At 33.6% G+C, this 18,201-nt stretch overlaps 1 protein-coding gene across 1 annotated transcript in view; it reads left to right on the top strand.

Annotated features, from left to right (window-relative positions):
- Positions 1 to 9,387, top strand: part of LOC117323981 (5'-3' exoribonuclease 2-like) — a 45,240-nt gene extending 35,853 nt beyond the window's left edge. The window contains exons 31-33 of the mRNA XM_033879555.1: positions 1,570 to 1,624; positions 7,968 to 8,154; positions 8,770 to 9,387. Coding sequence (XP_033735446.1) covers positions 1,570 to 1,624; positions 7,968 to 8,154; positions 8,770 to 8,841 — 314 coding nt within the window. The 3' untranslated portion in view covers positions 8,842 to 9,387. The remainder of the gene's footprint in view (positions 1 to 1,569; positions 1,625 to 7,967; positions 8,155 to 8,769) is intronic.
- The last annotated feature ends 8,814 nt before the right edge of the window (positions 9,388 to 18,201 follow it).

Raw genomic sequence — 18,201 nt, 5'->3', positions numbered from 1 at the left:
ACTCGGTGTCACCGTTTGAAGGTATCCTGGTGCTGATTTCACTTGGTGAAAACAGGAAGGTAGAATTGTCCAAGTATGATATGTCTTGGAGTTTGCTTGGTAGTTCCGGATCTTGTCATTTGCACACTCAAAAATCCAATTTGTACACTGGAGTGTGATTGGTCGGAGCCTCCCCGGTTCCTGTGTCGGGGACACACCACTACAGCTGCTACAAGCTGATTAGTCTCGGCTGTTAAACTACACCTCAATTTTGTCAGTTAAAATTTTAAAAACGAAGATGATGTTTATCATGAGATCTGATGTTTTGTAATCAGACTAGGATAATGGCTATATGAAATTAAATCTGATATTAAGGATGCTGGCTGATCTTCTTTCTTTAATGTTGTGGAAGTAATATTAATTTTAAGATAAAAATTGTCTGTTATACTGTAATTGTTTCATGTACTAAGTTTGATTAGAGAATAGGGACATACATTAGTGTTGTTGAAGTAATATTAATTTTAAGATAAAAATTGTCTGTTATACTGTAATTGTTTCTTGTACTAAGTTTGATTAGAGAATAAAGACATACATTAGTTTATCAATTAAAAACCCTTGTGAAAAGTATCAGACTAAAATACATGGGAGCACACATCACTGAAATTTTTAGATTCTTATGAAGTGGAAATCATTTCATTAAGAAATATTCGTTTACCTTTTCCCAAAATGGGTACTGGTAGTTCATTTAAATTGTATGTGTAAGTTCTTATCAGGAATTTCCTGTTTTTTCCCATGCATGATGTAAAATACTAGTTAATATTATTTTTGTAATTATTACTTTCTTTAGGTTATTTATTAATATTTCATTGAAATAATAAACATTTTTAACCAACACAATTTCCCCCCAAAACAAATAAGTAGAATTATTTCACAAAAGACCGGGAGAAACTGAGAATAAACTAAATGTTGTTAAAAACATGTTGAATGTTTGGTGTTAAATTAAAGGAAAAACAGATATTGTTTATGTGAAAGCTTTAAAAATATATAATTCTTAATTTTTAGCTGTAATGTTATATTGATTATTGGTATGATTGGTTTCCCTGATTAGGTAATCTTACACAAAGTTTATATAATGAACCACAATGTATTTTGTTTGATTAAATGATATTACTACCTGGTATATATAATGAGTAAATATTGTCTGTAATCAGTATTGTAAGCTTGATAAAGGAATATTGATAATTAATTGAGGACGTGTGATATTTGGTGAAAAGTGTTAATGTAATGAACAGATTATTTGATAATCAGGTCCGTTATAAAAGATTTCATTCGTTTCATCAGACTGATATTTTGATATCAAAGCTATCACTGACAGTATAGCAATACAGGAATTAACCTCCTAGACATGATATGAAAAACTTTACTCTGCTGTTGTATGATCCTGACAAAAACATAAAACACCAGAAATATAGATTTCGTACTATTGATATATTTCCAGTTTACATATGAGTTAAACATTCACAGATGGTCTTTTCTACATTAAAATACAGACAATTTAACAAAGTGACATCGTATTGCTTTTATTGACAGGTGGAAATGGAGGATATGGAGGAAGAGGACAACAGAGAGGAGGCTACAACCAGGGGTGAGTTTGTAATTAGGGGTAGGATATGGGGAACAACCAGGGTAAAGTGTGTAATTAGAGGTAGGATATGGGGAACAACCAGGGGTGAGTGTGTAATTAGGGGTAGGATATGGGGAACACAGGGTTGCCAACTCACGCACGTGAGACGAAAAACTCACGTAAAAACGTCCCTAAAATGTCCCTTCTCACGTTGAAGCAATCCTCACGTAACGTGAGGTACAAATCTCACACATTGATTAAGTTTTCTCAAGTCGCCTCACGCGAAGCCATGAAATCGGCAACTTTAGCTTGGGACTGTTCAAAGGGGAATAACTCTTACAGTTTTTGTAAAGATTACACCAGGCGTCGCGCTTCACATCCGGTCGGTAGCGACGGAAGCACGTTCGGAGAGTTGACTTCTAAACGCGATAACTAAGCTTAGGCCTACAAAAATAGTGAGTAATATTCAAATTCTCAGTTTATAACTAAACAATCCCTTTGATATTTTGTGAAATATGCCGTCGCCTAAAAGGAAAAAGATCGATATCTTGTTCAAAGAATCGCCATGAGGGAAAAAAATCACGATTGGTTTTCTAAACGTGTTTTCGTAAAGTAAAGTAGCATGCCTATTGCAAGTTGTTTAAAGCCAAGTTTTCGATCAGATCAAGCGCAGTATGTGATTTAAAACGCCACATTTTGTCAGTTGGCATTGAGTTTGTTTTACAGGCAAAGGTTTATATAATTACCAGTACCACAGCTAAAAATTAAACTCTTGACAGATGATAATTCATAAGTAATCGCATTTTATTTTTACTTTTGCAATACAGTCGGGGAATTCTATATGGCAATGACGGACAAAATGATTGCAAAGTTCCCCCTGCATAATCCTTCTTTGTCGAATTGACATGGATTTTTTGGTACCTAGCCATAGAGCTATATATACTTTATATTATCTACTAGAAATTAAATCCAAAAATCTCAAACGCCTACATGATATAAATAGAACAGTTATCCATTGCTTCGAAACATTTTATAATCTTAACCCTAAAACTATTGAATAAAACTATTAATAATCAACTTACAAAAACTATTGGAAACTTTAGTTCTTTAAGTTCTATAACTGGCAGCTAGATTACATATAATGTCACCAAGGATAGAAGGATTCACTTGAGGAGGAAATTATTGACTATCAGCTTGCTCCAAAGGAGGAGATTTCAAAGCAAGAAGATATATTAAATAAATGGCTTAAATATCTGTTAATGTCTGATATTTTTTCTACAATATTTAATCAAATAATAAAACGCCGTGATGCCGTGACGTCGTAAAAAAGTCTCACACATTGCAAGAGCCCAATGTGGGAGATCTCCCACATTGGGCTACTTACAGGTTGGCAACCCTGGGAACAACCAGGGGTGAGTGTGTAATTAGGGGTAGGATATGGGGAACAACCAGGGGTGAGTGTGTAATTAGGGGTAGGATATGGGGAACAACCAGGGGTGAGTGTGTAATTAGGGGTAGGATATGGGGAACAACCAGGGGAAAGTGTGTAATTAGGGGTAGGATATGGGGAACAACCAGGGGTGAGTGTGTAATTAGGGGTAGGATATGGGGAACAACCAGGGTAAAGTGTGTAATTAGGGGTAGGGTATGGGGAACAACCAGGGGTGAGTGTGTAATTAGGGGTAGGATATGGGGAACAACCAGGGGAAAGTGTGTAATTAGGGGTAGGATATGGGGAACAACCAGGGGTGAGTGTGTAATTAGGTGTAGGGTATGGGGAACAACCAGGGGTGAGTGTGTAATTAGGGGTAGGATATGGGGAACAACCAGGGGTGAGTGTGTAATTAGGGGTAGGATATGGGGAACAACCAGGGGTTGAGTGTGTAATTAGGTGTAGGGTATGGGGAACAACCAGGGTAAAGTGTGTAATTAGGGGTAGGATATGGGGAACAACCAGGGGTTGAGTGTGTAATTAGGGGTAGGATATGGGGAATAACCAGGGGTGAGTGTGTAATTAGGGGTAGGATATGGGGAACAACCAGGGGTTGAGTGTGTAATTAGGTGTAGGGTATGGGGAATAACCAGGGGTGAGTGTGTAATTAGGGGTAGGATATGGGGAACAACCAGGGGTGAGTGTGTAATTAGGGGTAGGATATGGGGAACAACCAGGGGTGAGTGTGTAATTAGGGTTCATAGTTTTTTTAACATTTGACATGGTAAGTCAAATCAGACAGAAAGGAGATTAATTTTTTCCTGTCTCTAATAGGTACCAGTAATTTAGTTCATACCCAGTAAGTCTGAACATTCCCTCTGAATTTGCAGGTATATGGTCACCAAAATTAGCATCTACAATCACCAACAGTTAGGCAAGGTGAAACATTTTTATTTGAACTTTGAATATGAAAAAGATCTTCCTAGGAAATTGCTCTAGGTAATTTAACATTTTTGAAACATTTTTTTGGAATAGGTAATATAATTCTGAGACTAAACTTGAAGCAGTAGGGACATGTTATATCATATATAAATTTTGAAAATTTAATCATTGATGATTATTAATCTGTTATATCTACAGCTGTTTATATAAATTAAAAATTTAAATCATTGATGATTATTAATTCAATATTTTTAAAAACATACCACAAAATATACATAGTTGATACACTCGGATCAACATTTCTCAGAATGGCTGTAGTAATGTGTAGTTTGGATTGGTGTCTAGTACATATTGATGGTATATTCACGCTTTCAATTGGACCATCATCTTAGGTATTCTGCCTCTACGGAATTTTCTTGTATTTATCCACAGTATTAAAATTAGATTCAGAACTGTTTTTTAATACGTAATTGTAAAAAATAAATATAATGTTGTTTTTTTTATATATATCTTTCAAACAATGAAGTTTGGCCACAAATCTATGTAAACTTGTCTTTTAATCACAAAAAAAAATCCTTTAAAATATTCATAAGGCTTGTTGACAGGTAGAGACAATACAATAGATATATATTGGATGATACCATGTACATTCTTATCATCTATAAATGAGAGCTCTTTGGTATATAAACCTTCCAATTTACAAGGAAAAAGCAAAATTATCTGTGGTAAAGAATTGATTAGTCTTGAAGGTTTCAATTTGAAAAAGGCTTTGCCAAAAAATTGTCACTTTGATATTGTAAATGGTAACATTCATTACAAATTTGTGTTAATAAAGAGTTTTTGGTTTCAATATCTTCAAAGAGGGTAGATGAAACGTATCTGTGGAGAAGTGACTTGACTTGTACAGTCCTCATTGGCCTGTGATGCTTGTGTGTATTGTGACGATTGAATAGCTATCCAAATCTGTTCTCCATTTTGACATCAATTGGAGACCAGAACTTTATGTTTAAATCTACATTGACGTTAGTGTTGGAATATGAAACGAATTATGACAAAAAAGATGTTTTCTTGCATGGAGTTGTAATCATTTTAATTAAGTGATCCTTCAAACTGAGTGATTGACCCCTGCGGTTCTCATGATGTATCTAGATGTTTGAAGTTACGAGACAAAAGTAAATCCGTTTATTAATCGGGTATGTGATTGGTATAGATCTAGGCTTCATTTTTTTTTTTTCACTTGGTATAAGAAATAAACGAGCTCCGATGATCCTGTCACTATAAGCCCGGGGGTGGACTCAGTGATATTATAATTGACGATCAAAGATTAAGAGGAGAGGTGAAACTTCCGAGATAGGCCGTGTCAATAGCTTTAGTATTACAATCGTAGATCAGTGAATGAATTTGAGCACCCTGTGTAATTTGGCCCGTCGACACTGGTGGTCTGTCTCGATATTCTACACACCTTGATTAGCTTTTATATCATACAACCTTACAGATTAGTTAAAAATGTCATAGATAAAATAAACTGTCATTGGAAAAAGTTTGTGGTATATAAACAGTAATTAGGGAGGTGGAGAACACTGTCTGACCGGTGCTAGACAATTTACTGATAAAAATCACTGATTAAAAAATAAAATTTTCAATTTCCTTTTTTAGCTTTTTTTCTGATTTGCATTGTTAAAAATTCCTTTGTCGAATAAATACATTATATACAATATACAAGAACTTTTTTTATTTTTTTTTCACAAATTTGTGGTGTTCGGCAAGTTCCTTTAATAACGAGGAAAACTTTTTCTGAAATGTTTTGTTAGTTTAGGTACTTAATGCTGATAGCCTTCGAAACAAGGACCGCAGTCCTTCAGGCTGAAATTTTTTTTTATAATTAATTAATTCATTTATTTTCTTTTAGTTTTTGATGAAGTTAAATCTTTCATTACCTGGTATTTGCATTAACCATTAAATTTATTCTTTTGAAGTGATATGTGATATACAATACACAGCAATTAATTTTTTTGATAACTGTTAGGCCTACATATATTATCATCTACTACATCACACAGTCCTAATTTAATTCTTTGGTTTACAACTTTGGACAATTATGTATACAAACAATGTGGACAAGGATTGACAAAAAAAATCTTTGTATAATCAATTTAGTAAAATCAGGTATCACCCATACTGTCTTACAATTTATTGGTATATATAGTAGTAGATAGTGGTAACGGAATCGTGGTAGATCAAAATTGATGTATTTAATGGAGTATATGGTAGTATTGATGTATTTAATGGAGTATATGGTAGTATTGATGTTTTAATGGAGTTTATGGTAGTATTGATGTATTTGATGGAGTTTATGGTAGTATTGATGTATTTAATGGAGTTTATGGTAGTATTGATGTGTTTAGTGGAGTGTATGGTAGTATTGATGTTTTTAATGGAGTGTATGGTAGTATTGATGTATTTAATGGAGTTTATGGTAGTATTGATGTGTTTAGTGGAGTGTATGGTAGTATTGATGTATTTAATGGAGTGTATGGTAGTATTGATGTATTTAATGGAGTGTATGGTAGTATTGATGTATTTAATGGAGTGTATGGTAGTATTGATGTATTTAGTGGAGTGTATGGTAGTATTGATGTATTTAATGGAGTGTTTGGTAGTATTGATGTATTTAATGGAGTGTATGGTAATATTGATGTATTTAACATAGTATATGGTAGTATTGATGTATTTAATGGAGTGTATGGTAGTATTGATGTATTTAGTGGAGTGTATGGTAGTATTGATGTATTTGACATAGTATATGGTAGTATTGATGTATTTAATGGAGTGTATGGTAGTATTGCTGTATTTAATGGAGTGTATGGTAATATTGATTTTTTTAATATAGTGTATGGTAGTATTGATGTATTTAATGGGGTGTATGGTAGTATTGATGTATTTAATGGAGTGTATGGTAATATTGATGTATTTAATGGAGTGTATGGAAGTATTGATGTTTTTAATGGAGTGTATGGAAGTATTGATGTATTTAATGGAGTATATGCATGGTGGTAGTGATTTATCTAATGGAGTGTATGGTAGTGATGTATTTAATGGAGTGTATGGTAGTGATGTATTTAACGGAGTGGATGGTAGTATTGATGTTTTAGTGGAGTATTGGGAGTATATGGTAGTATTGAAGTGTTTAGTGAAGTACTGGGATTACATGGTAGTATTGAAGTGTTAAGTGGCGGAATGAGAGCATATAATTGTAGTATTGATGACTGGGTACAAAGTACTAGAGTACAACCCTTTTATTTTAGAAGGTTGGAGCAAATTCTCAAGAAAGATCTTTTCCATTCTAACAAGAAAACAATCTCTAGGTGGCAGTGTCAATCCTGCTCAGAGAGAAGGGATCTCATTAGGCTAGACTCATTGATTGACCTGGAAACAGCATTGTGTTCTTAGCCAGCCATTCTCTTAGAACTTGTAGCAATTAAATTTGAAGAGGAGTACTTGAGAGTGACTGGATTGTCGGGATCGGGTCCTGCACACCTGTGTGTATCATCTCACTCGCTCCCCTCGGCTCCCAACTCCCTGCACAAAGTCTCCGCTCTCATGGGGGTCCCCGCCTCCAGAAAAGATATTATCCTCTATTGTACCTGGAGGTGTCAGACCTTTTGCTGTCGGACATTACACATGCTGATTGTAAACAAAACCGCCAGATTTTACTCTGTCCCGGGAGCTTTGTACCTCCCCTGATAACAGTGGTGTGTACACAGGCCGAGCTGTCGATGATGACGACCAAAAACAAGGATATTAGCTAGATCATCTCTACTATTGTACCCCTGGATACCAATATCACGTCTCCTCGGAATGTTTGTCTCAGAAGCGGCATGGCAAACAAACATTAAATAATGAAAAATAGCCTGGTACATTATTTTTATAATGATATAGAAAAAATACAGGAATGATTTGTTCTATCTCTAAAATTGTCTTCTCTTTTAGATATGGTGAAGGTCGAGGAGGGGGCCAGCACTTCGACTCTCGCAGTAACTACAGTGGGGGTGGCTATGGTAACCAGAGAAGTAACTATGGAAACCAAGGAGGAAATTATGGAAATCAAAGGGGCAACTATGGTGGTCATGGAGGTAGCTATGGAGGTGGATATGGAAATCAGAGTGACAACAGGAGGGTAAGTGGACAGTAGGGTTGGGATCAGGTATAGAACACGGTGGGGAAATACTTTTAATATGAAGCAATGTCATGCTTTCCTGATCACCAAAGATAGCCTTTTCGATTTGGATCATATTTTATGTTTAAAACAATTAACTGTACCATGTATATGGGTTTGTCATAAATATCGTAAGACACAGGTGTAATAACACTATTGTGACATCTTAAACACTTAATGACCTCAAAATTCAATTTATGATGTCACACAAGCATCTCTATAGATAAAAAACATGATGTATCATTCAAAATTAACCTGTTTTATATAGAAATTAATTTGAGAGTTTTCACATATAATCACAAAAATACAAGTTATGTGATAAACATATTCTTACACTTGTGACTATGTAATATGGAATTAATTAAAATTCTTCAATAATTTCATATACCACATACTTAAAGGCATTTGTATATCTTTGTTAACTTATTTAATAAATTTCCATATTACATAGCCACTCAAGCCACTATATATGATTTATTTCCTGAAGCGTTGACTCCATCAAATTTGAATTCAGTTGAAAGTGTTGTTTTTGTGATTTTTTTAAAGTTTGATCATTATATAATTGTTTATTGACAGGACAATAGAGGAGGTGGTCACCAACAGCATCAGCCAAGATTTTACCAGCAGAACAGATCCCGCCCCTACTAGACTGTCACTTTTTAGGATTAGTGGCCAGCAGTCCTTTTAGACTGAGGAGGGCGGTAGGAGCCTCACTTGCCACATGGCCACATCTTGTGCCACAGAAATAAAAAGCCTAGTTGAAGGCTTGAAACATTGAATTTTCTTCAGAGATGTACCCCAGGAATCACAGTAGAGGTTCTCCGTATTTCATAGAGATCCATCATTGCTGAGAAACGCATACATAACGGAATACGTGAACTGATGTATTCACAGAAATTGGGGGGAAATTGTTCAATCCCAAACTATTTGAAAGGTTCACAGTGAACAAATCCCACATATTTTAGGAATTTATTTATTATCATCAAGATACAAAATATTTTAATTTTTCAATGAAATAGAATTGATTTATATCATTCATTTAATTGATTAATTTATAACAATCAATTTTAACAAGAAAGTCATTGGTTATATGTGTAATATTGTTAATGATGTAATTTTATAAACACGCATTCATTGAACAACATCAACATTGTAAAGTTACATTGTTAAACAATAAAATCTATCATTTCATACCTTGTATCTTTTTGTTTTAATTTCACCACAGGAGTGCAGAGAGACTTTTGTAGGTTACACGTTTTCTTGTGAGCAATGCAATTAATGACTAATGTCTGGGTAAAATTAAGGTTTCGGAGGTTATGAAAACAACATTTGTTACAATGCCAGCTCTTGTTCAGCAAGTTTGTGGTATAACAGATTTGGCAATGTATTGAAGGAGGTGTATATACGAGGATGTTGACTAAAAATGAGTCGTGAAATGTTAGAACACAAACGGCATGATATAGAGATTTAGATGTATATAATTATCTGTTGTTACTTGAATTATATTAAGGTTCTTTATATACAATGGATATAATATCAATGTTTTATTATTTATAAATGAGAGGCATTGGGTAGGGATTCCACCGAATATGAGCTAGTAGAGCTACATATAGAGGGTGGCATTAAATGAAGGTTTCATTTTATAAAATGAAAGGTATTAATCCACGATAAAATGAGGGTGTCTGAGTGAAAGTGTGTGTATGGGGGTCATATCTGTCATAATCTGTCTCTGTATACATGTATAACTTGTATTGTTTTGTTATATGTCGAAGAAAGCATCTACAGTAGTAGCCTCCTGGCTGTGTGTAACTATAGACTGAGGGGTATACTTTCACCATCTTTGTTAGTTTTTGCTTACTGTAAATAAACAAGGGGCACTATGTTAGCTTTCACTGTATATAAATTGAGTATTATTTCACGATCTTATTGTATATAAATTGAGGGGTATTACTCTATCTTACTGTATACATGTATAAACAAAGGGTACTCTTGTTAGCTTTCACTGTAAATCAATGAGGGGGTACTCTTGTTAGCTTTCACTGTAAATCAATGAGGGGGTACTCTGTTAGCTTTCACTGTAAATCAATGAGGGGGTACTCTGTTAGCTTTCACTGTAAATCAATGAGGGGGTACTCTGTTAGCATTCACTGTAAATCAATGAGGGGGTTACTCCGTTAGCGTTCACTGTAAATCGATGAGGGGGTACTCTGTTAGCTTTCACTGTAAATCAATGAGGGGGTACTCCGTTAGCTTTCACTGTAAATCAATGAGGGGGTACTCTGTTAGCTTTCACTGTAAATCAATGAGGGGGTACTCCGTTAGCTTTCACTGTAAATCAATGAGGGGGTACTCTTGTTAGCTTTCACTGTAAATCAATGAGGGGGTACTCCGTTAGCTTTCACTGTAAATCAATGAGGGGGTACTCTGTTAGCTTTCACTGTAAATCAATGAGGGGGTACTCTGTTAGCATTCACTGTAAATCAATGAGGGGGTTCTCTGTTAGCATTCACTGTAAATCAATGAGGGGGTACTCTGTTAGCTTTCACTGTAAATCAATGAGGGGGTACTCTGTTAGCATTCACTGTAAATCAATGAGGGGGTTCTCTGTTAGCATTCACTGTAAATCAATGAGGGGGTACTCTGTTAGCTTTCACTGTAAATCAATGAGGGGGTATTCTATTAGCTTTCACTGTAAATCAATGAGGGTTTTTTATTTCATGATCTTGTATATATAGACAAGGGATACTATGTTAGTTTTTACTTTATATAAACTTAGGGGTATTATTTCACGATCTTATTGTATATAAACAAAGGGTACTATTTTAGCTTTTACTGTAAATCAATGAGGGGTTTTATTTCACGATCTTGTATATATAAACATAGGGTATTATGTTAGTTTTTACTTTATATAAATTTAGGGGTATTATTTCACGATCTTACTGTATATAAACAAGGGGCACTATTTTAGCTTTTACTGTATATTAATTGATGGGTATTATTTCACAATCTTGTATATATAAATAAGGGGTTCTATGCTAGCTTTTGCTGTATATAAATTGAGGATATTTTTTCACGATCTTACTGTGTATATAAACATGGGGTACTATGTTAGCTTTTACTGTATATAAAATAAGGGGTATTATTCCATGATCTTGTATTTATAAACGAGGGTTAATATGCTAATATTTACTGTATAGTAATTGAGGGATATGTTATCACGATATTATTGTATATATTAACAAGGGTTACTATGCTAACTGTTTCAAGGTTTAAATGGCAGGGATTATTTTGGGTTACCAAATGGATGGGTCATTTTCAAGGAAAACAACTATTTGTAATATAATTTATGGGCCATTTATAGAAAAGGATTTTTCTGATTAATATGGGTAATTAAGGAAAATTGTGGGCTAATGGCCCCATGGCCTCCTCCAAAATGATCTGGTATATCATTGTAATTCAGTGTGTGTGTAAAATCTTGTGTTATAAGTGTTTTGACAGACTTAATCATTGATGACTAGGTGTTATAAAAATATTATAAATAAAGATTTCAAAATAGAAAATACAAACCAGTGCACATGATATTCAACAAGCATGATAAAATATAGATAATTGAATAGTATAGTTAGAGGATGCATTAAAAAACTTAAAGATTAACATAAACTAACATAACAGTAATTAGTTATAAATAACGTGAATTGTACTTCAACAACACAAATTTTACATGTTCATTGTATAGAGTAGCATATATTATACAATAACATATATTATACAGTAACATAAATTATGCAGTAACAAATTATACAGTAACATAAATTATGGAACGACATAAATTGCACAATAACAGAAATTATACATCACTTTTACATTGACAACAAAACCCATACATTAGTCATTTTCTATTGATACACAAATTGTAACAAAAGTCGATACATGTTGTTTTTATGTATTATCCAGTGAAGAAGTCCTTTATTATATACAAATGAATGGAAAGTTACAAGATGGATAGTTAAGATACAGAAAAAAAAACTAATATATATTCATTGTTCGTCACTTTCTCCTGGAACAATTTATATATCAAAGGTGGATATATAAATGCATTTTGTAATTTGATTTCAGTTTATAAAGATCATGAATATAATTCTGACCATGTGTTAGTCTCCCAGAGGCTTGTGTAGTTGTTATAGATCGCTGTAACCAACAACATGTCTATACCATTGACATATTCTCCACAACGTACCTCGCTGCCACAAATTAAAAAAAAAAAAAGATTTAAAAAGTTTGACAACAAGTCATCATGGATACTTCCAAGGTCAAGACTTGCTTTCCTAACGCCACAGTTTGTATGACAGGGCCTGTCTCCCTTCTCGTGTGGGGTTGTACGGGTTCAACTGTCTAATGAGTAAGAAATGCAATTTGGCTGGGCGCCGTGACGTTAGCGGTGACAGGGGTGGTGGAATGGTCGCCTAGTCGTACATACCTTTTATAAGGGGTATTTGTTTTCTGTAGTTCGTGTTGGCTTACTGTCCCTAACGGGTGTAGTCCAGAATCCCTTCCTCAGTACGTGTGCAACTTTCATTTCCCCTGTCATATAAATGGATCCCCACCTGTCAGCCAGTGTCACGCTGATTGTTATCAACCACCAAACACCCCAACCTAATGTCAAAACAAAGTCCAGCATTTAAATCCTAAAATTTCAAAGTTTACAAATCGCCTAGGCTAATTGACAGGGTTGAGTACGGAATGGCGGTAAACGTAGTGATAAAATTTGATTAGAGAAAGTATACATGTCACCTGTCAGAGATTCACTTCTTCAACAGGAAATGCCAGGCTACCATAACCACACAGGAAATCTAGAATATTTCATATATTTCATATAAATAGTTTCACTGGTCATTTATTATTCATTTAAAAAGATGTATTTAATTTTTAATGCATTTAAAAAAGGTAGCACTTCCCTTAAAGCGGATGTCTTGTTTGTTTCGCGGTATGTTTGTTAAATAAACAGGTCTTAAAATATTTGGACTATATAACAAAATGTATTATATTTATGTATAAATGGTGAATACATTACAACAATAGATCTGCGTTACCTAGGACGTGATGACACGACGGTGTTACGTTACCTTGGTTTATGACGAGGACAATCCTTTGGATGATAAAGATAAAATTAAAATAATACTGTGGAATAAAGGAAACTGTAATTCTATCTCATAATCCACAAATCAAAGGCAAAGTATGGACTAGACATAGATTTACGTGGAGACGTTTGAAACAGTACAAGAAGACCAGGTGTTCCACAAGGGAAAGCGATTTTATCGTCGACTACACCTCGTGTAGATCTAGGCGAAATCCATAAAATGTCACGTTCTCAAACAGAGAAACGGGATAGTGAAAACAGAACCACCAGGTTTACTCATCGGACAACTTGTCACCACAAGGTGTCGATGATGATAATTATTTAGTGTTATGAAATAGAAAAAAAAATGTCACCATTCGTTTCTGACGAGGACTGGTCTTGTTTACCGTTCAATTATTCGTTACCACGGCATTTTGACGAAGTTGTTTTTTGCCGCTCCATTATTCGTTACCATTGTTTTTTAACGTTCTTTTATTCGTTATCATGGGTTTTTGACCTTCCAACATTTGCTACCATGGATTTTTGTCTCGGTTGTCATTGACCGTTTCATCATTCGTTACCAAGGGTTTTTGACTGAGTTGATATTGACCGTTCCAACATTTGTTACCATGGGTTTTTTTTTACTAAGTTGTTTTTGACCGTTCCATTATTCATTACCAATGGTTTTTGGTCGTTCCATTATTCGTTACCATGGGGTTTTGACCGTTCCATTATTCGTTACCATGGGGTTTTGATTGAGACTGTTCTCTGGTTGTTTGAGCCATGGCATTATGCATTTATTATGTTCAAATGGAGCAAATGATTATAGAAGATATATGTGACTAGCATCCCTATTATAATGTTATAAATACAGATACTATTTATTACACAGCGACAGAGGAGAATTAGAGGTTCTGTGACAGGAATAATGAAAGGTCTAGCGACATTTCGTCTCCAGTTTTAAAGTGTAACTTAATTTGTCACCCTTGGATAAATAATGTGATAAGATAAATAATCCCTGTGTTTACATATCTCCAAACCTGGTCCCACATTACGGTTGTACTCTACTGGTCTTCAGCAAGTAGCGATTTTTTGTACTCATATTGTCGGTATTTGCTGCTCGTAATATTCCATGTTCGCAAGTTCACTCACTGCTTAAATGTCTAAAATGTAATTTTAAAAGAACCGGGCGAAAACTATTCTCTGAAATGTAATTATAAACGCGTAATTACAAGTGTCCATCTCATTTTCGTTAAATCGTGATGGACAGCCACGAAACAAGCAGAAATACCTAAGAAATTGTTTAAGTGTTTCTGAAACGAAATCATTTAGAATTTGTAGAATTACTTTTAATTTACCTTTTTAGATATTCAATACAAAATAGTTTTGTTACAGATAAAGTAGAACATGAATTTCGGTATTTGAAAAATATTGTTTATACATCATCCCGTCTCTATAACGCTAAATTCTGGTTGTTTGAATATATGATGCAATGTGTTTCAGACACAATATAGTATCCTGTAAGGAATTGTAATTCACTTGTTAATGACACAGGGATTTTATAAGTAAGGTATATGTCATTTTTCTGGAGACATCAATGTTGGTACAGGATATGTTCACAGACAGTAAAGTGATAAAGATTTTATGGATATTTCCATACCCCTTGTAAAGTTGTTATGACCGTATAATGGAGAACTGCTGTATATCATAAGTCAATAAATGACCACTCAGGCGCACGTGATGACCGATTGGCGTTATTAGCAATGCCACAGTAGCGCCTGGCTTCCAATAAACTCCGGCCAAGGACGGATCCTTCTCTAGACCGTAGTGTCGTGAACGACCATTCAACGTGTGGAATAAATATATTGCAACATATTTTCCTCTTACGGTTATCGATACTTTTAAAAACGAATTCATCTGATCTATTCCAGAAAATCGCTCAGTAACAAAAACAGAAAAATCGTTTGGTAATAAAAACAAACAAACGATCGCCTGGATACAAAAACAGAAAAAGCGTTTCGAAATAAAAACAAACAATCACCTTGTTACAAAAACAGGAAAAGCGTTTCGAAGTAAAAACAAACAAAAAACGCACAGTAAAAAAAAGAAAAAGCGTTTCGAAAATAAAAACAGACAAACAATAGCCTTGTTACAAAAACAGAAGAATTGTTTCGAAGAAAAAACAAACAAAAATCGCACAGTAACAAAAAAGAAAAAGTGTTTCGAAATAAAAACAGACAAACAATCGCCTAGTTACAAAAACAGACAAACAATCGCCTAGTTACAAAAACAGACAAACAATCGCCTAGTTACAAAAACAGACAAACAATCGCCTAGTTACAAAAACAGACAAACAATCGCCTAGTTACAAAAATAGAAAAATAATCGCTTAGTAAAAACAAACAGAAAAAAATTGCCTAGTAACAAAAACAAAACATAATAAGTCGGACGATATATATTATAAAGGTTTATTTGTATTGTAATGATTTGGCTTCCTATAAAAAAAACTTATCTTATTTATATACAAATGTTTGTCACTAATCGGAAATTGTTTCTATATGAAGGGCGATTAGGAGGAATTCTATTTTCCAAGTTTCTAATAAAAGTTACGAAATATTTCATAGCGTCAAGACACAGGACAAAATTAAAAAAATAATAAATAAAAGGACCCGAGGGCGTGCTAAACCAAAAATAATGGTACAGACGACAAAAACAGGCTACACCAAAAATGATGGTACAGACGACAAAAACAGGCTACACCAAAAATAATGGTACAGATGACAAAAACAGGCTACACCAAAAATGATGGTACAGACGACAAAAACAGGCTACACCAAAAATAATGGTACAGATGACAAAAACAGGCTACACCAAAAATAATGGCACAGACGACAAAAACAGGCTACACCAAAAATAATGGTACAGATGACAAAAACAGGCTACACCAAAAATAATGGTACAGACGACAAAAACAGGCTACACCAAAAATAATGGCACAGACGACAAAAACAGGCTAAACTAAAAATAATGGTACAGACGACAAAAACAGGCTACACCAAAAATAATGGCACAGACGACAAAAACAGGCTGCACCAAAAATAATGGCACAGACGATGAAAATGAAGATTTCACTAATCCAACTGTTCTGTTTGTCATTCTAAAGTCTTTATTATTTCAACAATTTGATGTGAACAACTATTCATCACATTTTCATTAAAACATGTTTTATATCCTTTATGACAATGTGAGAAATGCGGCCATATCTCTCATTCGTGTTAAGAGTCCAGTACTACGTGAAAGTTATTGTTCTTTTATAATATTTTATACCACGTGTTTAATATCATCACACACTCAGACGATATAGATATATGTGAACCTTACTCCAGGCAGTTTTAATGATTATCATTTTATCAATTTATTGCCGTATCACGGATCAGTATGACGTACGTCACGTGACAACAGTGTGGCCACGAGGTATCGGTTCAAACATGTCTGTTCAGCGATAATGACGACATTTGCGCGGGCGAAAAAAACAACAACAAAAAAGCGCGCTATCTCAACCATTTGTTATGATTGATACAACTTAACTGAATGTACTTTTGTATTCGTCCTTGAGTGGAAGACTATAGTACGACAGCCTTATTGGCAATGATATCGGAAACTCAGGCCTATTTATAATCTAGCTCCCTGCCAATAGTATCATCAGGCACTGATAAATAGCATATCCAACCATACAACCTAATCATAAGGAGTCAAAGTCAAATCAAAATCAACTACATTGAAATATGCATGTGATTATATTTGTTTTATTTTTATTTAATATTCATTTATTAATATTATTATTACATGTATAATTATTATTATTATCATTTTGTAAAAGTCCATACTTTAGAAATTGTAATGATACTGTACGAAACACAACTCACACAAATATCCGGGTCATCTTACATCATTACGTATTTAATGAATCTGATATTAAAATGAATAAAATCATATCCTCAATGTAACGAAGTACAGAGAAAGAAGAGGAACGACATATGGTATCATTATTACATAATTTGTACAATCTACCTCTTTAAATAAGAATATTGATGAACATGTAATGAACATATCTTAATGAATACGTTCTTTTGGATAAAAATGGAATACATTTATCGACAGGTTTTCTTGCGTTCAATAGAGATCGTCAACACATCATAATGTCCCTGTTCAATAGAAGTAAACAAAAGAATGTCAAACGAGAAAGCCAAACAAATGCATTTATTGTACTAGTCACCAACGCATAATTATACTAATAATATAATGTGAATATTGACTGAACATAATATAAAAATATTAATAAAATTTTTTTTATACATTTTGTATATACAATACATGTATATGCAATGTTTACATGTCTTTATCAGTGATCCATATTTTATCACTATTATCTAGCTCTGTCAATCTCTTTCATACACAATTTATTATGACAAACAAGTAATGTCGCATTCTTTCCTTTAATATTACTATATTATTGTTAATATTACTACATTTGTATACAACTGTTGTATTACTATATATGATTGTAAATATTACTATATAATTGTGAATATTACTATATAATTGTTAATATTACTATATGATTGTAAATATTACTATATGATTGTTAATATTACTATATAATTGTTAATATTACTATATAATTGTTAATATTACTATATAATTGTTAATATTACTATATGATTGTAAATATTACTATATAATTGTAAATATTACTATATAATTGTTAATATTACTATATAATTGTGAATATTACTATATAATTGTTAATATTACTATATGATTGTTAATATTACTATATAATTGTTAATATTACTATATAATTGTTAATATTACTATATGATTGTTAATAT

This window comes from Pecten maximus, chromosome 3 (genome assembly GCF_902652985.1).
Source record: "Pecten maximus chromosome 3, xPecMax1.1, whole genome shotgun sequence".
NCBI lineage: Eukaryota > Metazoa > Mollusca > Bivalvia > Pectinida > Pectinidae > Pecten > Pecten maximus.
Note: the sequence above shows the minus strand (reverse complement) of the source record. Positions and strands in the feature narration are given on the sequence as shown.